This window comes from Apostichopus japonicus, chromosome 2 (genome assembly GCF_037975245.1).
Source record: "Apostichopus japonicus isolate 1M-3 chromosome 2, ASM3797524v1, whole genome shotgun sequence".
Classification (NCBI taxonomy): Eukaryota; Metazoa; Echinodermata; class Holothuroidea; order Aspidochirotida; family Stichopodidae; genus Apostichopus; species Apostichopus japonicus.
Genome location: NC_092562.1, coordinates 5,343,439 through 5,366,247, shown reverse-complemented (window position 1 = coordinate 5,366,247; position 22,809 = coordinate 5,343,439). Strand labels below are relative to the sequence as shown.

Genomic DNA, 22,809 nt, shown 5'->3' with positions numbered 1-22,809 from the left:
ATTCTCCTGAAATATGAAGCGAGCTGCCATTTTCGCTTAGATTGACCATCTTCCCAAGATGAAAGACCTCACCGGATACATCTATTCGTCTTCAAATCCTGTCCTCATTTTTGCCAGAAATTCGGACTTACCCCCCCCCCCCCCCTCACAGTCAGTGAGTAACAAGCTTTATAAGATAAAACTAAAATAATGAAAGTATTTCAACAATACGATAGGAATTCGTTGACGCTTCATATCAATTATATAGAAAAATGTTTTGTTTTTTCTTAGAGAGAATTGCGAATATCAACATTTAGGAGTTACAAGGGTGTAATAAAATGAACAATAGGGGCAGGATTTCCCCGTACCTCTCGTCCACCTTCCCACGCCCCCCCTTACCCCCTCCACCTCCTCGTCAATAGTTTCGGCCACGTATACGAGACACATTCAGGTGCCTCTGCTTATGGCATAGTTCCTCAAAACTAAGCATTTCACACCCACGTATGGTCACACGATCTGACCACTTTGAGGGCGCATAGCGGTCCTACATCATCGATGGACGGCGAATTTATTCGTGACAAACAGGTGCCGAATTCATGATAAATACAATTATACGAGTATTTCTCTTGATTAATTTCTTAATCAGGATAACAACAGTCTTCCCGTTACAAAAGTACGAAAATTAAGTTAAATTGAAAAACATTTAATCTTTTCTCATCATCTCACGAAGAGGGAGAGCGAGAGAGATAAAGAGATTGATACACTTAATTCAAGCTTTTAAGTAAATATCGAGGCACGATCCAAGATATTAATGTCATATTTATTTGATGCTGTTGCGGTGTCTCCCTAGAAACAATTTGGGTGCAATGACGTGTTTTTTATTCGTTTTCATTTATTTTTATTTTTTTCATATTTTTATTTATTACTTAATATTTTTAGCATATCGTAATCAACTGACGTTTGATATTATTCGTCTATAAATATTACATTTGATGAACAAAAAAAAAAGGTCGCCACGTTAAGTTACATTAGATTAAGTTTCGTCTTTCTACAATTAAACCTGAACTTTAATCTAAAATTGATGTTCATTACTAATTCAGATATTTGGCTGATCAAGCATCGAAGTAATATCAGTTTTACAGTCTCGGTAATATTTTGGTGTCACGTTTGGTGGCTTTCCCGTATAAAACGACACATATAGTGAAGATGATAAGAAAGAATATGACATTCAACTAGACAGACGTTGTTTTTCTTGCAATGGTACATGACGTTATGAGTGCTTGGTGTGTGGGAGGGGGCGTTGGTGCAGATGAGGGAAGGGCGATAAGAACATCACCTTCTAGGAATCTAGGGACCATCACGTTTCAGGTTGGCATTACAGTATTGCGATGAGCTCAGCTTATAAGAATACATACGTCACGGCACAAGGTATTATATTAATGGGCATTGCCTTCCAAGATCGACACAATACCAACAGGTACTATTAAATACAACCCCACCTCCCCCCCCCCCACACACACACTCCCAATCCCTTACCTGCCCTTGCCCCTCACTCGAAACTAATATATATATATATATATATATATATATATATATATATATATATATATATATATATATATATATATTGAGAGGTACATCTTCTTTTTCTCAATTTCATTCAAGTAGTATGAACGTGGTGCCGAGGAAAAAGTTGGTTTTATGTCCGTTGTTCAGTTACACTGATTTGTTTCTGTGTATAGACGTATATGGTAGAGTTATGATTATGTTATTAATTTAACACGTGATGTTCATATGATTATAAGTCAATATCACTGAAGTAGTTTGAAACACAAGCAAGCACTGTCTTTATCAATCATATCATAGAGAAGTGAAAGCTAAAAGTAAAGGATTTCCAAAACTTGATAGCCATGCAGATTAAACAATTCCTGTATTTGATTAGGGGGGAGTGGGGGTTGGGGAGGGGGAATAGGGGAGGGGCTGGGAGGTAGGTGAGTTATGGTATAGTCTGAGGAAGTCTCTCTCAATTTATGTCCAGTGTGTTTACAATACAAGAGACAAGTTGTAACCAAGAGATTATTTGAAGAGTATTAACTAGCACATTTAGTAAACATTTCGAATAAACTCATAAAACATGAAATATATCAACAGCAAAAATAGAAAGATGCGCAAACAGACGAAGAACCAAATAACTTCCTTTCCTGAACTAGTGCTCGGTGTATGTGAGGGGTTTCTTTCCTTAGACTATAGGTTTCTTTTATGTAGATATCAACTGATATTTTAGTGTGAATCTCTCAATACGAAGACATCCAGAATTAAGACACGTGAAAATCTAACGTATCGAAGACACAAATACATTGTCAATCGACAAATGACAAAATAAACACGCTCCTTTCATTTTGTGAATTTCTTGGTTAAAATGAGTCGATTTTATATAGCTGTGGTAACTCAAACCAAACGACTGATATAGCAAACCTAAATCTCGAAGAGATGCACATTTCATATTACATATTTCATAGATTATCTTAAACACTGTTATGCTACGAACCCGAATGAACTATAGACGTATATTCCATGCACGCTGGCCTCGTTTTGTACTTTATTGTTATGTCTGCCCAGTAGAGAAACCACGTATGGTTAGGACAATAGCCTATCCCTTTAACGGTGAATCTTATGTCTATGAACACAATTGCTTCCCCTTACTTGATGAACAATCGAAGAAGGTCGTTGGACCTCAAAATATAAATTTAAAAAAATATATATATACTTGTTCCTCCTTGCTTTTCTGATCTCTGTAATATTGCTTCACAAGATGTAATTACTTCAAATTTTACATGATGAAATATACGTTTCATATGTAAGGAAACCTGCTTAAATACTCGTTAAGTCTTAAATCACAAAAACCTTATATCAGTGAGTGAAGACTAAATGTCAGTCGCCTTTTCATGATTTGTTACTAAGTGGAAGAAGCGTTTCACTCCATCTGTGACGACGAAAATATAAAATTGGAATTTTATGAACATCTTGAGATTGGCCTTTCGTTTCTAGCTTCCCTCTTATTGATTTCCAGAGAGCGGGAAGAAGATTTAAAACCATTTTGTTTACAACTTTACAAAGAGACCGCAGCATTGAGAAGGGGCGTGTCTGGTTAGAGTGTTCAACCAATCATAGATGTCGGATGTCATTGATTGACTACGGGGGACGGGGGAGCATTTTAACTTTTCATCAATATATCAACTTTATACTTAACAACTATCTGCTTGGGATATTTCCTAATCAAAATCAGATATGTAGCGTACTTTCTGATCGTAATGAAAATATGGTTAGGCCGGCCATCCTATCACGAGAATAGATACACGAATGAATGCACTTTAGTTACATGCGAGTTAGTACAAATTGACCGTTATATAAAGATGGGGATCCGCTTTTATAAATTGTTTGTGTCCAACATTTGATAACGAAGATGGCTAGGAGGTTAAAAATGGGGGACTGAAGGGGTTTTCTCTGACAAGGAGGAAGTATGTGAAGGAACAAATAAATGATGGAATAATATTCACAATTCGAAACGACTACATGGAATGGACTAAATGAAGATAACGTATATAATAATAGAGTTGTACCTATAAAGCTATGCGATTGTACATAATTATGTGATACATGGAATAAATTGCCAACCCAAACGACAATAACGTTCTAAATGTTGATAAGCTGTTAAAACCATCGCAAAAGTGTTGACCAAGAATCCAACGTCAGTTAAGTTCAGTAACACAAGTAATCGTTCCCTGACGAGGAATCATATTTTCCGCATTTCCTATACAAAACGTGCTCTGACATGTGATATTTTGACATAACAATAAATCGTATACAGACAAACTTTTGTTCAAATAAGAGATAGATCATAGCAAATTATCCATCAACATTACACGATAAGCTAAAAACCCCCAAAGAAAACCAATGTAACTAAACTGGAGCATCAAGGACCTCCAGCCAGCCGCTTCACGTTTATATATATTTCTCGTTCAGCTTTTAGCAATTGAGCTTTTGGTGTTTCGATGCTCTCTGGGAGTTTACGTCGAAAATATCGAAAATCTTTTAATTTGACGTGTCTTGAGGCCAAAGGAAGCTTCATGTTACAAAGGATGTTGTAATGTCAGGCTGGAGACAACTGACAGTTCCTATAGGAGGATGTCTGTTCTTGCTCCTAACATATAACTTGTCTTCTTTTATACTCAGTTTCCTGACATTGTAGACTTATTTCGATATAAATGCATACAAGAGATTTGTGGACCATATCTGCATTAACTAATTTTTGTGTATTGTGTAAGAGTACATCTAATTATGTATTTTGCATATTAATGTTTAAGCGATTCACACGTTACAAATCGTCTCAACTAAATTTACGGACGGATAGAGAGCCAAGATCCAAACATACAAACAATATCGCACTATTCAATGATCAAATTAACAGATAATTATCTGGAATAAGTGACCAATTTACAACTTTTGGTGACGCATGTCACCAAGACCTCAAGTTGTTTTCCATCTCTCAAGACAAGTTATAATGTGGCAAGTTGCATTGCCTCAAGAAGTACGGTATTGTATGATACTACATGTGATGCAGTATTTCTCGGGTTGGGGTTAGGGTTAACCCTAGGGGTTAACCCTAACCATAGGGTTTTCCCGGTCCACAAGATATACGTCATTCATTGGGCTGTATCATGCATGATGGCATTGCTCGACATATTAAACTGTGTACAAAACGGTTCTCTTGAGAAATACTGTCACCTGAGGATTGGCTGCGCATGTTTAAGAAGTCATGGATATGCATGTTGAAATGTCACGTGATTTTCCCATAGTAGTGACGTATTTCCATTAACAAAGTAAGGTCATTCGGCGATCAACAAGCAAAAGAAAATCCGAGATAAAGAACCAAAAATAACCACTCAACTGTTAAGAGAGAATAAACGAATAAAATGCAATCGGTTAGGCCTACCGAATTTATTTAGTAAGTAATGTTGGTAATCCGTGAAGAGAGAGACATTATAAAGTGAAAATACACACTTCTTGTTCACTTTGTCAACATTATAGTTTATCTGAATTTGATTCGCATGAGCGATTAATACTGGTTAAGTAGCTTGCCATCGCATCTGAAGTAAATAAAATATTTGGCGTGTCATATTTGTCTTTACTTTGAAACAAATTGGTTTCATGTTAATGGACATTTTATTACGCTTCTTTGGCGCTAACAAGAGACTGCTCCACATTTTCGTATCAATCCACAATTTCTGTGACACATTTGCATCGCTTTGTCGTGTAATATTTATACGGAAAACGATAAGTACGGCAGGCTAAATGTTGCGTAAACTTGTTTACGTTCGGTTTGGGTATACATAAGATATCAGCAAATACAAAATGTACTTGTTACAGACAATTGATTTCGGACAGCTAGTAATGGAAATTCAAATTTACACTATCTTTACAATGCGGGACATGCTTCTAACTGCGCATGCGTAACGTGAAATGGGGGAGAAGATGGGGGGGGGGGGGATAATACTAAGATAACTCGCATAAAGGCCTACCTTTCAGTTTTACGAGAAAGACGAAATCTCGCCAACAATTATTGACATTTGTGAATAAATAATTGTATAAATATTTTTTTTTTAAATGCCTGTACGAAGTGAAGCAGCAGAATCCTATTCCATGCAAATTCACCCAACTAGAAACAAGAAATTTAAAACCAACCGCAGCTAATGTTGCATCTCTCAAATTGTTCTTATTGGAATTAAACGGTTAATATCTCGCTAAGCTGGAACAGCCCATGGGTTTGAACCAAATAAGTTTGTTATTTGGATAGATGTGCATCAAGTCATGTGTGAATATAGCCTCATGGATTTGACCAGAATAGTGACAGTAAAAAACCAAAGATGAGGTAAAAATAAATAGAGCTCGAATAATCCTTTTCACATTTTTTTTAGGTTTAATCTATAAAATGCATGAAAATACGATAATACTTCAGTTTACAAATAATTTCCACACTATAGATATGGTCAAGCTGACAACATATTCTCGTCCATATATTCTATGTACATTGCTACATAATCACGGTATAGGCGCGCCGGCTGCGAATTTTTTTTTCCCAAACAGGTTTGCAATTACGGAGTTTTCAGCCAATCAGATTGCTCGTGACGTCAGCATCAATAATGCCCATCGCTTGGAAGTTCGAAGGCATACACTGAGTTACACACTGACACTTAATAAAGTCTTGTTACGCGATTTCCCTGCAAACGCCCTAACTTTACCTTTAATGCTTGGATAACATGTTGACCTTACTTATGATACATACGCTACATTCTATCGGGTTCGTGTTTACGTCATCCAAGATTCGTCAGCCGTTCTATTGAAATCAGAATTCGTTTCGTGGAATGGGTAGGCCTACACCAAAATCAACTTCACGACGCGAGTACAGTCTTGAATGAATATACGCAAAACAGTATAGTGTACAGTATGATATATTTCCGTCACTGCACTGTGTAGCATGGTGGGCTCAAAATTGACGCACTTAAGGATTTGATCAACGATGTCTATCAGGAAAAATCCAAATCACTCAACTGTATGTGTTTTTCATATGTGTAGTTCCTCCGCAATGTTATGATCTCAAAATATTTAAGGTTCTGTGCTTAAGCACCGTACAATTGAGCAGAATTTGACCACAAAATGTCTGCCGTGTCAAGTTCTTTCATACCCCTAAATGACACATTCGTCGATAAGCTAGCTGTAGTGTAGGCCTTAGTATACATCCATTGACTTTAGATGCTGTTTGCTATGCTCTGAGCCTCTAAGCTCAGACAGGTCAGGTCCCAGAGAGTAGTGTTATCATATTGAGGTAATGTTGGTTATTTTTAGGGTGTAAGATTTCCAAATGCCCAAAAAACGTGCAAAACTAGGGGGAGGGTTTTAAAAGCTTAAAAAGTGCCACAATTTGGTCAGCAGATAGCTGAAATGGATTCAAACTCATGAAATATCAAAAAGTTTAAGTGGCCTGCTGTATCGTTGCTAGTAATAATTGAAGGTGCGTCAATTACGGGGGTACGTCAATTATGAAGCCTTTACTATACACAGTTTTAATACATATAGGCCTACAGCGCATGTGTTATGTACCTCTGTACGAAACTCTCACTGTGCGATGTTATCGATTAATGCCTTCACAGAAATCTTCGATCAAAGTAGATCATACAATACTAGTGTGCTCAATATGTCTAAACCAATTCCAAACACATCTACATATATTTACGAAAAGCTGCGGGTAATTTTGGACGGGTATATCTTCGTTGCAACGAATGGATGCAGACATTTTGATAACCTCGAAGTGAAGGTTTCCATTGTGATGACGTAACTTCTCCGACCAATCATGAGCGACTATTTACACACAATTGCAAACCTGTTTGGGGAAAAAAAATTCGCGCGCCGGCTATATACGTAAAGGCATAACTTGAGCTCATTTTAACGAAGACGTTTTAGAGAATTTCGTCGCATTTCGACCATTTTCATGATTTTCTTTTAGGTTAATGTAAGATCATTTTTACTAGTGTTGCTACAATAAATAAATTGAATAAAAATTGTTTTCCCATTGAAGAATATTCAATATTGTTATTAATACAGCAAGCTGAATATGGTATTCCAGTTAATGCGTGAATGGCTTAAAGCATAACCTGCAGGCGTGCTATTCCTGAATGAGATCCAACGTTAGACAAAATGAAAGATGATAACGGTTTGGAATCAAAATGAAAATGTTCGACATTTACAACCTTAGATACAACCAAGCTATTATTGTAATTGTATACTTCGACATTGTAATAAACCCCCCGAAAATGGGATACATATCTATGTTTTATGTTGTAAAAATTATTTACAACATACAATCTCAGTTTTTTTAATTTTATACACGTTATCTTCGTCATAAAGTTTTACATCCCTTCAAAATAAAAACCTTACCAATTTGAACGCGAACGGAATCATTTTAATAAAACGAAATTTCACTCACCGACTCTGTTAAGACTGTTTCTTTCGTCAACTTTGCTTTTGCTTATAAAAGGAAAGCTTTCAGAAAGATTAGCCGACCGTGTTCGATAAACGGAGACTTCACTTTAATATTTCATCTGACGGGATGACTTTCCATTGTTCATCAACTCATTTACTATCTACCAATCACTATACAAGCTAGGCATGGTGATATGGTCAAACAATTTTGTAGTGTGTTTTATAGGATAGCAGGATTACAGTATAGCGTAATTTACAGGCACTCTTACGGGACTATACTCGAAGTCTTAAGACATTTATATTTCGTCTCATTTTCGTTAGTTTAGTTTATTTTAGTAGAAAAAAAAGATCAGGAGGGACACCCAAGTCCCCATCAAGGACCCTATAGGAGAGAGAAAAAAAAAACTGAAGACACAAACACCCAGACCCGATTACAATGCTTAATGCTTGTCCAAAGCATTCCTAAACCCATTGACACTACTTGCAAGTACAACTTTCTCAGGCAAACCGTTCCACTCATTCACAACCCTATTAGAAAAAAAGTTATGCCGAATATTAATCCTACTTTGTGACTTTTACTTATTACGTTTACTTATTAATCATACTCATCAGTGAACAAAAGGACAAGAGTGACTGGCAAAGTGTAATTTCAATTCGGAAGGAGGACTAAAAAGAACCCTCTACCACCTCCCCTCCCCTCCCTCTCCCTCTCCCCCTCCCCTCCACTCCCCTTCAGATACCAATGACGTCACACCTGTTTGCTCCAAGTTCACTTTTGGTACGAAAGGTGGCAACTTCAACTGTCAATATCTCAAAAACGGTACATAGGAATTGAAAGCAAATTTCACCAGAATGTTTAGATTATATTCCTCTTTAACATATCACGTTCACCTTTTCTTAAAATACACGTTTTTGACGCCCAACATCAAATAAATTAACTTCACAGCTCGTTAGTTACTATACGACTAGTATCTACATCGTTAAGCCCAAATTCCTTGATACATTCGTAGCTATGTATGCCTCATACAGTCTATGAAATGCCGTCACTCTCCACTTAAACTATTCATGATAACATTAAAAATTTGTTAACTGCTTTTAACATAGTGCCGAGGACACGGTCGATTTTATACCTTTACTATATATATTGTGAAATCTTTGACAACTTCCGGAAGAACTCCTACAGTTTGATTTGTCTATATGGGATTTACACTCGAGGGCTTGCTGTGGGTTTTAATTACTTTAGACTTGTTGATGAGAGGCACATCTGAATCAATAGGGCATCTCAAAATCGGACTGGTTCGGAACGTCTATAGTTTTCTTCGTCTTCTTCTTCTTCTCTCATGTTCTTGTAAAATTTACACCTTTTCCTCTGCTTCCTTTGTCAATAAGTTAGATGATTCTGTTATGACGTATTGACAGGAATTTAGGTAATGTAAACCAGCAATTAGCTTATCATAGATTATATAGGAAAAAGTTCATATCGTAGAATCAGCCTACCAGAGTATTGATGATATAAGTATATAGTATTGATCGTTCAATAATGACAGTAAGTGGACTTTGGCTAAGTGAGTCTGTGTGTATACCTAAGGCAGTGTTTCTCCTATAGGTCGGCGTTTTTAATTATGGACAGGTCTAACATATAAACGTATGGTTTAATATTCATGCAGTCTATGCCTAGAGCACACGGATGACAACTAATCGCCACCCCCCCCCCCCCGCCACCCCTTTCCTTCTTTTTATAATTTCTTAAGAGTACAAACTCTCTGCTCAGGAATGTGTGATATTAAGTCTCCCGGCAGAACAAAGGCATCATCTCCCTGAGAAACTTGTTGTAATATTAACAGAATTTAAAGTGTATTGAAGACACAGTCTAATTGGTATCAGTCTTCTTAAGATACAGAGACATATTTACAATGTAGCAATAACCCCATAGTCCACACAAATTAAAAGAAATGTTTTCTACTTGCAAGGCCCAGCCGGTTTGCCTTATATATGTTTTTACAATGATTACACACAATTTGCATTTAAAGAATTCGGCCCAAAATATACCAAATACGATAGCAACTTATCTCGACTTATCTCGACTTACGACATATTTGGCCCGTACTTCTTTGTCTATCGTTAAACAACCGATTGACGTTATCAAAGTGATTAATTGCGTGAGATGCATGATCTTGACTTCCTCGACGACTATACGGGACTATTCTTATCCTCTGGCAAATTCTGTTAAAGATGTTAACAAGGAGGGCTGTTATTGGTTCTTTGTTTATTTGGAAGTGAAGGTTAAACAAGATAAGCCACATATTAAAATATGTTGTTATATAAATAAAGTATAAAGTTTGATGGATTGCAAAGCATTCCAGTACAGACTTAGCGACTTGTATGATATGCTGTATTTGGATATAGACCCACCCAATTACGGATGTTGGGAATATAACGATAAATGATAACGGTGTTATTCATGAAACTATATGAAACATAGTTCCACTTTTCTTTAAACATTATCCCAAGAATGAATTTGATGAATTATATATATATATATATATATTATATATATATATATATATATATATATAAACATATATACATATATACATATTATATACATATAAACATATATATATATATATACATATAAACATATATATATATATATATATATATATATATATATTTAAATGAAAATCGTAATGAGTTGGAAAATCAAGAACAGTGAAAAACTTCCAGCCTCCACCGGGATTCGAACCCGGACCTTCCGCGGAACCCGGGCCTAGCGGAAGGCCCGGGTTCGAATCCCGGTGGAGGCTGGAAGTTTTTTCACTGTTCTTCATTTTCCAACTCATTACGATATTCATTTATATATATTCATTTGCCTTTGTCGTTTACCTCCATTACAGATGACCTATACATGCAAGACAGGTCGAATTTTGCAGAGATCTAGGCCATATAGTTTATCAGGGACATTGTTTACATCAGTTTATGTTTTTTTTATCTCTTCTTCTTTACATATTCTCCCTTATCTGCCTCTCCTCCTGTGGTCATCTCAAAATGTATACTATAACCTACAATAAACTACTTTTGCTCTGTTGTACGCGTAGACGTATTAAAAAATCATCACCGCTATATAGAACGCTCATTTTTGATCCTAGCTGCAAAATGCACCAAAACAGAAGCGATTACAATCGGTAGATATTTTTTTGGGCGGAGTTGATTTGATATTTGCTTTTAGCCAATCATTCACTTATAAAAGTCTTTGACTCCTCCCATTGCAATCTTGGACTCATTTAATATTTTTTTTTTTCAATGTCCCTTTCGTTTATTACACAGGAAGTGACTTATTCAGCAGAGCGAAGGAAGAATTATTGGAAACAAGGATTGATTAAACTTGAAAAGAAGAAAAGGCAGAAAAGTCGTTTGGTATGACTTAAAAGATTTGATTCACACCACGTGCATTCTTAGAGAGAGCAATCTATATATACGTTTGGACGCTTGGAAAATTTGGAGAAAATTCTAAGGAAAGACCTTCTGAAGTTGGATTTTAAAGATTTCTTTCTCCCTCTCTCGTTTTGAAATAACTGTTCGGAGGTAAGTTTCTCTCAGTAACCATAACAGTTTTAGTTTTAATTCATGTTATAATGTTTTTACTCTGACTCAGAAAACACAAATCAGATATTAATTTTAGATATTAATATTTTTACAAATATTTAGAAGTTAATCCGAGAAGGGTCTTTCGGGTGGTGAGTGTAAGAATGAATGTGTAATTCTCTACGATGCTACATAATAGGTGTACAATGTGCCATAGCACATGGTCATTCATAATATAGGTGGGGACCAAGGTAGTCAAAAATGTGATTACTTTTTGCAATTTTACTCTATTCATGTTGTGTATGTCGTTTAGAAAAGAAAAAAAAAATATTCATTATAAATCGTTATTGGTAATATTTTATACAACGATTTTTTTTGACATTGATGATATTTTGAAGTTTTGATTTAAATCGGTGATAAATTGTAAATGAAAATTTGTTTTTTGTTTTAATATTAATTTTTATGACTGAGAACAGGTAACTTAGTTGTCTATGTGAATAATCTTTTTTAAAAGGGCTAATATAATTGCTTCCATGAGGCTTTTAAATTAAACTACTTTTAAAACGATCGATCGTAAACATGATACTTCTTTAGAAAGCGGCAAAGTGATTGCTATTAAAAATACCTTATCGATACAAAGTACTTAGATTCCTTTGAACTACAATATTTCACTAACATTATTATGAACAAGAGAATTTTAATTGTCTCGGTGAAATCCTTTTCGCTCTCAAAATATCAATGATTCCATACATTAGCTCAATTAATGAGAAGTATATTGTTACCGCCCTGATTGAAGCAGATATTTGAAATGCATGCAGTAGAAAGAGGGCCAAGATTACGTCGCCCTATTTCTTTGGAAGTGTTATATTTCCTTAACGCAATGGAAAGCAAGAGAACGTTAATTGTCCTGGTGAATTAGTTTTCTTTGTCAATCTATGAATGTTTCCAGACGAGATCAAATACGACTTATAGCATGTTAACGTCCTGATTGATATGCACGTGTTCATAGGCTAAGTATAATCCACCAAATTTCCTGAGAAGTCTTATATTTCCTAAACATGATTAAGAACAAGAGAAATTTAATTGTCACGGTAAAATACGTTTCCCTATATATCACTCTAAAACTTATTCGATACAACTGCTAAGAGTAAGGCGTAGGTTGTCAATACCCTGATGGCGTGTTTAGTCAAGCAAGAATATAAGAGAAGCAAGTCAACGCATGAGTTACATTTTACCATAAAATGTTTAAAACATTTCTTGCGACAGAAGGTCAAAACACAAATTTATGCATTAGATTACAGGAAGTTCATCCTATCTTAAGCTCCTACATCGGTTAAACCTTTTGTCAAATGAGTGGTTATACATATATTTTTTTTTTACTGGATACTAAACTCAAATCTGCTTCGATTCAAACAAAACACGATTCGCACTAGGTAACATGATAAAGTTTAGCAAATATTAGCATGTTTACTCCTTGATACTGATCAAGAAATTCAATAAGCGTGATCAAATCTGGTAATATTTCACCTAGTTCAGTTACAAATAAGTTCTTATAGATACTTAAGTCACGGCCGTATCTGAAGCTTATAATCACAAAAAAAGGTGTCGAAAATCACCGAGCATTGTGCAAGTTAAGGTTGAAGCAGATTATCTGGTGAGAACTAGAAAGATTCATAATGCCATTTTGACCATTAAAGGCTATAACTGATGTATTAAGCACCCAATCCGAGTTACATCATGTGGTACTACATCGCTTTAATTGACTATTTTGCGGCCGCTCTCGTCGGCTGATACTGTAATTACGTTGTTGACTTACCACTAGTCTTCATATTATTAATATTTATTTGTGAAAATCTAATCATTTTAAATGATTTTATTGCGGAAGGCAAAAACAGGAAATAATTGGTTACATCTGCGGAGCAATCCCATCAAGAGGGATTTTCAAAATTAAATCCGAAAAACATGAAAAACAAACCATGAAATAATAGCTGGGAACCACTAAAAGCTATTTAACATTTACTTTAAAATAATTCAAATTATTGTTTCGATAACATTATTTTGCTCGTTTTGGAAAATAAATCAGTAGCATTCCCAAATTGGCAGATAAACGAGTCACGTTATAGGAGTTACCTAAAGATTTGAAAACTTTTAATTTTTATTTCTGTGGTAAAACCGGTCACCTTTACAATTATGCTTGTATGTCTGTCTGTCTGTCTGTCTAACTGTCTGTATTGTTCTTGTGCTTTTAGGGTGTTTATATATTGATAATTTGTGTGTGTTTTGTCGTTTGGTCGTGTATCAATTTGTTTAACAAACTAACAAACCCTATGTTTAAACATATAGTTGACGCTAACAAGAAAACCAATAGGATTGCCCATATGAGGTCTAAGGGCGTAATCACAATAACAGGTGGAATTGTCGACCACCCCCGGACCCACCCCCGCATCAATGAAAAATTTTAGACTAAATTTAAGGCAATTTTGTCGTAAAATATTATCCTTTAGGTAGACATGAGTTAGGATTGCAGGTTTTGATTTAGTTTGAAGAATCTAAGTATAGCGTGAACGAAGATAACAATATGCAAATAAAACATTATGTATTCTATTGACAAACAGTTAAAAAAAGGAGATAAAGAAAGCTAGGTAAGACAAAAAGGTTTGTTATTTTATCGCCGTAAGTTACTAATGCGTTCGGTCATCAACCAGCTTATTAAGAGGGTATATTATAATAAAACAAGGTTTCTCAAACAACAAATCATGACATAAAATCCTTTTTGTTTCATTAGATTTCGTAAACAGTTTTGTATATTTTGGGTATTTACATACCTGGTCAACGAATTTTTTTGCAGAATGAAAGGGAATCAAACATATCTATGTAAGGAAGTTTTGTCTAGGGCTATATAATTTCAATCCATTACAATGTCATTTTGAAATAACAGAACTCTTCGAGTTAGATCCTATAGCGGTTATAATCGTCCTAACGCCCAATTGTACCCAATAGACACAGCAAATAAACGTGGATACGTACTTAACAGGAAAGTCACATCCATAGATGCCTATACAACTTCTAACATACACAAAACCATATATAACAAGCATGCATGCTGACGTAATTTCAGTCAATGCACTACGTGTGTTTTGCCGAAACATGATAATGGAAGTCGGACACTTTCGTTCACAGTACTATCGTGGTTTGCGCGTCTGCGTGCGTGCGTCAGTGTGTGTGTGTCAAGCGTAAGATATTTTGCAGGTGTATAGAAGAAGAAAAAAGAAACTATTAGGCAAACAACGGCTGTTTACACTCTTCCTTTTAACCTAGAAAACATATCTATTGGGACCTTCTGTCCACAAAATAAGGTCTATTTCGTTCTTACGGTAATTTCTGCTTTCTTTACTTCTTCCTTCTTTCCTTGTTGGGGGGTGGGGCGGGGGGGGGGGGCGAGGGGAATACATCACTTTAGAAAAAAACTAAAAGGGAAACTTGTTATCCGTCCTCAATTCTCTCAGTCTATTCTAGGGGAAGTATCGGTTCCGTTTTTTTGCAGAAATGATTAAAGGGTTTATATCAAGACGAACGTATTTACAAGTGTCTGAAAAAATCATCTTTTATAAGATGTTCATGTTAGCGTATCTTGAATGGCTAAGGTAACAAATGGTGTTTTTAGAAGAAACAAAAGACAGATGTTATGTTATAGAATGTATGGATACCTTTTACCATCGTTAAACTCGACGCCAACCTATTATTGAATGGTATAGTCCAAAATAAAACAACCGACGACGATTGGGACCTGCAAGATCCGGGGGTTTGTCTTGTAGAATTAATTTAGAGTGGGGTTGTGTGCAAGGTCAGTCTTCATCTAGTCTTGTTAAGATCCTAGTATGAACAGCTTAGCGCACCTTTCTTTTTCACAAAGCTATTTTCCCGTATCTATTTGCTGTACTGTCCAGAGAACGCCCCCCCCCCCCTTTCCCCGCAACGCTTTCGATTGATACTATTTATATATATAAATATATAACTACATACATACATATATACATATATATATATATATATATGTATATATATATATATATATATATATATATATATATATATATATATATATATACATATATAACGGCATACATACCGTACAATCTTCTGACGTCACACGAAGTAACACCCTGCTACCTTCAATGCCCTTAAAGCACTATTATATTGATGGTATATATTTGAATAGCTCTACCACGACTCCTATACAACTATTGCATTAGATGACAGCAAAATATGTCTCATTGAATGAATTTAAACCACCTTCTGCATGGATCCTTGTTTGATCTGCACTAATTACAAGAAACTGGTAATGAAGCATTGAATCAAGTCCACAGAATTACTCCTGACAGTTTGATCAACAAGGTAATTATAAGATTGACACCAAAGCAAATACTGATCAGAGAAGACCGGATATTTCGATGGTTTCTCGCGTTTTTCTTAATGCTTAGAAATTGTTCATTAAAGAAATTTCACTGAATGAGATACCATTGAAAGAACAACCTTACAGAAACATATACCTCATCTTCTGTTTTATAATTAAAGCATATATTCGAGTGCGTATGGTATGACCCAGTATATGTTCAAGAATCCAAGCTAGATTGAACAACTCTATCACACTTCTAAACAAGAACACATCCTGTAGTCCAGTCAAGTTATTACTTCGAGAATTGATTATCCAATTTAAAAAACAAATCAGCAGAAAAATGAAGTTTAATTATTACAGTAAGTTTCCATACTATCTTTGTGAAATCACAAAAAAAAAGGAGTAACGCGATTGTTCAAATGTTGTATGATGCGTTTTTAATGTAATGTCAAAAATCCTGCCAATATAATCTGAAAATAAAAAGCCTCTCTTATTCTTCCAAGCAGTGATCTGTCGTTCAGTATTATAGTTTTTATTCCCAACTATTCACTTTTTTCCCCTTTCCTTTTCGGTTTTTCCTTTTCCTTTAATCAATGACAATAAGTGACAATGACCAAAATATTATGTTATTCAAGCCTATGATGATTTATGGTAAATAAAATTGAATATAATCATACACAAATCATTGCACTTTTTCGCGAGTCCCAAAATGCGACTTTCGTTGACAAAGATATATCATATGTCTGTCAACTTTCAATTAATGTTTTTTTTTATGATCCCTGCGATACTGTGCCAAACACAAAGCCACAAATCTGTGTCAGGTATGAGTTCTATATCCTTTTGAGAAAACTGAATATTTTGCTTAAAGTCATAAATAATTTGCTATAATGTATATATTTTCAGTTGACTTCAACACGGTTTTCCCTTCAGGTGCCCTCTCACACTTACACACTACATACTGAACAACAAAAATGACTCACACACCTTATATGGGGCCATATTTTAGGGGATCGTGGAAAGGTTTGTCAAGATTTACTACAATTGATTTTCGCATTTGCCTCACTTATGCTGATTTACTGTTATATTTATTAATACAGTTATTCAACTAAACAATTTGCCTGAAGATGCATGAATTGTATTTAACAAGTTTACTGTCAAGAGGTTTACACAGGTATCGAGAATTTTAAACGAGGCGAAATTTAAAAAAAGGTAGAAAAGCCAGAAAAAATACAAGAACAGGTGCAAATATAATGAACCACCCAGTCGGCATGTACATATGGGATAATAATGGTGTTTACATGATCTATACATATAGGGTAATTATGGGGTTTACATGATTTATACATATGGGGTAATAATAGGGATTACATGGTTTATGCACATGGGGTCATTATGGTGTTTGCATGATTTATACACATGGGGTCATTATGGGGTTTACATAATTTATACACATGGGGTCATCATGGTGTTTGCATAGTTTATACATATGGTGTAATTATGGGGATTGATGGTTTGTACACATGGGTAATTATGGTGTTTGCATGATTTATACACATGGGGTCATTATGGGGTTTACATAATTTATACACATGGGGTCATTATGGGGTTTACATGATTTATACATATGGGGTAATTATGGTGTTTGCATGGTTTATACATATGGTGTAATTATGGGGATAGCATGGTTTGTACACATGGGGTAATTATGGGGTTAACATGGTTTATACACAAGGTGTCATTATGGGGTTTGCATGGTTTGTACACATGGGGTCATCGTCGTGTTTGCATGGTTTATACATATGGTGTAATTATGGGGATTGATGGTTTGTACACATGGGTAATTATGGTGTTTGCATGATTTATACACATGGGGTCATTTTAGGATTTACATGATTTATACATATGGGGTCATGGGGTTTACATAATTTATACATATGGGATAATTAGGGTGTTTGCATGGTTTATACATATGGTGTAATTATGGGGATTGCATGGTTTGTACACATTGGGTAATTATGGGGTTAACATGGTTTATACACATTGTGTCATAATGGGGTTTGCATGGTTTGTACACATTGGTTCATTACAGGGTTTGCATGGTTTGCACACATGGGTTCATTATGGGTTTACATGGTTTGCACACATGGGTTCATTATGGGTTTACATGGTTTGTGTACACTTGGGGTTTGCATGGTTTGTACACATGGGGTAATTATGGGTTTACATGGTTTGCACACATGGGTTCATTATGGGTTTACATGGTTTGTGTACACTTGGGGTTTGCATGGTTTGTACACATGGGGTAATTATGGGGTTTCCATAGGTTGGACGGAAGTTGTTCAGGTATAAATGGGTGGAAATAAAGAAGAATGGCTTATGATTGATTTGTTTATTTGGGTTTCCACATGAGCCGCAAACGGGCGTAGTTCTCGTGTAATTGCCCAGCTAGGGCCGTATAAAAAAACAGATGGAACCTACCTTTATCCTTACTTCTTATGTTTCTTCGTCTTTCAATCGGAGTTTCTTTGTCATCCCGCGCATACGTGCCCGTTGCAACATAGCACATGCATGATAACAGAATGTGAACCTAGTCTGCAAGTTAGTAATGAGAAAAAAAAACTCATTTTGGATAAAAGAAATTCCCTGTGGCATTAAATATAGCAATAATTCATTTTTTTTTGTTTTTGTTTTTTGCAAGTAGATAACATTACATAGACTCATCACAAAAATCGTTAGTTTTCCTAAGGGTTAAATCGAGTAAAGACACGTTGTCATTTTCTTCAAGTACGAGGTACCGAATCAGATTTTATCTCATTCTTCATTTCATCACTTTCAAAATGTCATTTCTCTATCATCTACAATGATCTAGTTGAATTAGCATTTTATCCAAAATTGAAAGAATTGAAAGAAAAATGAACTTTCAGAATGAGCACCGTGTGAGGCACCAGGCCATCGAAGCTGCTATATATAGGCATCTTTAACATTCGTGTTGTTATAGAACACTAAACTCAATCTACATCTGCTTATATAGATGCGGTGCAAGAAGAGGGTCCGATCGAGGAGAGGTTGGGAGGGAGGGGGGTGCTCAATCTCCGAAGAGCATTTCACCATGCGACTTACTTTTGAGGAAACAAATTGCAAAGTCTATGCAGAACGTTCCTCACTTCTTTCAAAAAGTCTTCTTTCAAACGTTATCCAACTGGCAGCTATAAGACCGTTAACGTTATGTCCACTCCACCAAGCGAAATATGGTACCTACACATTGTTTGCCTTCCATATTAACTAAAGAGCCAAGCTCTACAGATCTGAAGTCCACGCACAACACTCACCTACTGAAATATAAAGTCTGATTTTGAAGTCAGTTGAGTTTTGCGTACACAGATACAGAACCTACAAGGAATCTGAATAGTTTAGACGTTACAACAACAAACTCAATATGCACAATGAGGAGCTAATCAGAGGCCTTGCTCTCTCACGGTATTATGTAATACAATGCATTGTGATGACGTAAGCTGGATTGTTGTTAGTCGAAAAGACATGTGATGTGCTTAGCAAAACTATAAAAAAAGAGCAACTATACTGTTTCTTAGTTCTCCAGTTTATCCGACTGCAAAACATTTTGAGGCTCACAAAGTCTTTATAATTGAGTATTGTTTCAATGCAAAGTGCTTAATGTTGTACCTAATTTTTATAATGCCAAAAACTAACAACGGCTTAATTCTCCGTGCCCCATCCTACCGTTCACTCTCCATGCGCTATCCCAGACTTTGTTCAATTTAGTGCTAACTGCAGTTTATATGCTCCATAAGTGTAGCAAAGACACGGACTTGTCTAGAAACTGAATTAATTTACGTATATGTCTTGTGGGACATAATTTGACAGATTTCTGTTCGTGAAAAGGAAATACAAAAATGGCACCAAAATATTTGACGGTGCAAATCACTTGGAAGGCTCGGCGAGTCCATAGTGCATAAAATGTCTTCATCAAGTAAAATGAATAAACCGAACTATTTATCAAAACCTGACCAAGGAAAAAATGTATGCACAGTAGAACAACTAGTCCTATATTTTAAATACTAAGGTATTTAAAGTTTGACAATTTTTAATATTTTTGCGACCAACGTTGTAAATAAAATAATAAGAACAAACCACAAACCAAGTCCATATTAATTGCCATAAATTAAATCAGAACTTGAAAATATATTAATAATCAATCATTTTTGTCTCTGAACTTTGTTTAATTAATTAAAACAAATTATGTTATCGTGATTTTAAATTCAGACGAGCATGTTGATATTACTCAAGCACTATTAAACTACATTAACATCCAATTCCAGATTCATGAAAGTTATCGACTATCTGTATAAAATCAAATACTTTGGCATTTTCTGGAGTTCTATAGCCTAGAAAGAACGTAACACTATGCATGCCAGTTGCGAAAAATTAGGACCAAACAGGTCGTTTGGCACATTCACGTTTAAATTATTCAATATGGTATACTTTGTTTTCTTAGAACCGAACTGAAGGCGGATAGTGTAATAGTCATGAAATTAAACTAAATGTGGGAGTCGAGACTTAAAATGTCAATAGAATGCATAGTCTCGGTGACAGCGTCGCAAGGTCTCATGAAACTTAATAAAACGAAACACGGTGCTGGGCATTTCAAAAATCGTGAAAAGCTTTAGCTGTTGTGGAAACTTACAAACAAATCTTGCTGTTGCATTTGCATAAGGTGGTATAAAGGGAGAATGACAACAAATTCCCAACGATTATAAACGTCCTTGTAGATTCTGAATGGAGGCCTTAATTTTACATCAGATAAACCTAATTTTCACTTTTCATGGACGCCATTCCCATAGGGCAGGAGAAGTCCACAAATATGACAAAGAGTTCATCTTTGGGAAAGACTTTCAAGCTGTCGTTGTCGAGAGATATAATTTGCCTATATTAATTATAGAAAATTATTATCGATGTTTGTCTTCATGATAGCAAATCACAGAGCGTACAGTTCGGATTATTTAAAAAAAAATGCAAAAGAACCTTTTCAATCATGTCATGGTGAGAATTCCCATCCTAAATATGTATACTGTTTTTGCGATAAAGACTTATGAATTTGCCTTCCTTTATCTTTTTTCTTTTTGTGGTATCAAAAGTAAGATTGAAGCAATCAGAAATTTCAGATGACGGACATTGTAAAGAAAATCAATACCAGTGTCCACTGCAACAATCAGTAACAATGTCCACTATCACTATGGCACTCGTTTGTTTCAAAGGTTCAAGCTCTGGTACATAGCGCATCAAGAAATAGAATCAAACCTGCATGTTGGAACTGGATCCCACGTTCAATCAGGCAACAGGCAGGCAGTTGCTATTCCAAAAAAAAGCAACTCACTGGTTTCATTAACACGATTCCTCCTAGACCTTTTCTTTGAAAAACGTAGCCTTTACATAGCAATGACATAGCATTGACATACCATTAACATAGCATTGAAATAGCATTAACATAGCATAATATAGCTCGGAGTCTTGTTCAATATTCATATCCTTTTCTTTCTTTTTCCTTCTTCACCGATAGGGCATCGTTGGAAGAAGATATAATTTCTTCAACCATCTCTTACCTACCAAGATGGAGGTCGGTGGATGCGATGGAGATGGTTACAATGCTAGTAGTAGCTACTCTTATTCATACTCAGAGGTTTATAGCGGGAGTCATTTCGAGGGATCCTCCCTTAAAGTCGGGCAGACGATAGTCCAAGTCATCCTCATCATATCACTCGCCATCATCTCCATCGTGGGTGTCGTTGGTAACTTTTTGGTCATACTATCGTTAAGTATTGACTCACGGAAACTGGGGATCACTTCCATTCTGCTTGGTAGTTTGGCTATCACCGATTTCTTTGTAACTGCTTGGTACGTTCCCATGGAGATCAAATTCATCATATCACCGGTATGGAGATTTGGCGCCGTGCTGTGCATGTTTAACGGATTTCTTGGAGTTTTCGTCCAGTCATCTTCCGCGTGTATGCTTCTGGTCATCAGTTGTGAAAGGTGATGTTTCATTCTATTTATTTCTTCCCTTTGTTATCTCATCGCTCCAATTGGGAGGATGATATATTGTAGTTCCTTAGCCAGTTACGCCATATACAAATATGTCAGTTGCCATATAGCAACGGTTCCCATGGTAATGGTTAATTTTCACGAGTAGCTACTCTCTCTGGGTGTCACCCATGGTGGGGTACTCCAGGGTGAACGGAAAACCATGACTGAGGGAGGGGTCAAACGTGTCCGGTGTGTGTGGGTGGGTGTGTGGCATTGTGTCCAATTTTTGTGTCAGTTGAAATTGTTGCTATATAACTCCAAGGGACAACTTGGGATTGACATAGAAACCTTCACAGGTATAATAGAAATGTCAAGTAGTACCAATCTATCTGATTGCCATGGGGAACGATGTCAAATGTCACGTGGTTTAAGTCCAAATGTATACAGTTTTAGCGCCGCAGTTTTGAGACACAAACTCCTCATAAACTTGGTTGGAAAGTACCCCAAGGCGAACCCTGGTGTCTCTCAGGCCCCCCCTTCTGAAACAAAGGTCAGAGGTCAAATTTAGTGCAAGTAAAAATTTAGGTCCAAGGTCACGTGGTTACATTTCAAATGTATATTTTATACCAGTACTCAGTCCTTAGTTACGGACCTAAGAGAAAACGAGGAGCATAACCCTAGCCTGTTCTAAACATCTAGATCTAGTCTCCCGTCAACCACACTAGCCTGAACTTTACTGTCATGTTACACCTGGCCAAATGATTAATACAACT

The 22,809-nt window shown here is 35.9% G+C and overlaps 2 protein-coding genes across 4 annotated transcripts in view; one reads left to right on the top strand and one right to left on the bottom strand.

Annotated features, from left to right (window-relative positions):
• LOC139975765 (galanin receptor 2a-like) overlaps positions 1 to 19,371 on the bottom strand; it is a 195,724-nt gene extending 176,353 nt beyond the window's left edge. Inside the window, exons 1-2 of the mRNA XM_071983937.1 lie at positions 19,118 to 19,371; positions 18,476 to 18,589 (exon numbers count right to left, since the gene is read on the bottom strand). The gene's annotated coding sequence lies outside the window, so the exon portion shown is untranslated. The remainder of the gene's footprint in view (positions 1 to 18,475; positions 18,590 to 19,117) is intronic.
• The window catches only part of LOC139975748 (cholecystokinin receptor-like), a 140,036-nt gene that overhangs the window by 112,593 nt on the left and 4,634 nt on the right, over positions 1 to 22,809 (top strand). For 2 of the 3 annotated variants that reach the window (XM_071983883.1, XM_071983893.1), the window contains 2 exons: positions 11,344 to 11,601; positions 21,573 to 22,045. In XM_071983883.1, the coding sequence (XP_071839984.1) occupies positions 21,624 to 22,045 (422 nt within the window). In that variant the 5' untranslated portion in view covers positions 11,344 to 11,601; positions 21,573 to 21,623. Of the gene's footprint in view, positions 1 to 11,343; positions 11,602 to 16,927; positions 17,018 to 21,572; positions 22,046 to 22,809 lie in introns of all 3 variants that reach the window. The other variant, XM_071983904.1, reaches the window with a different exon arrangement.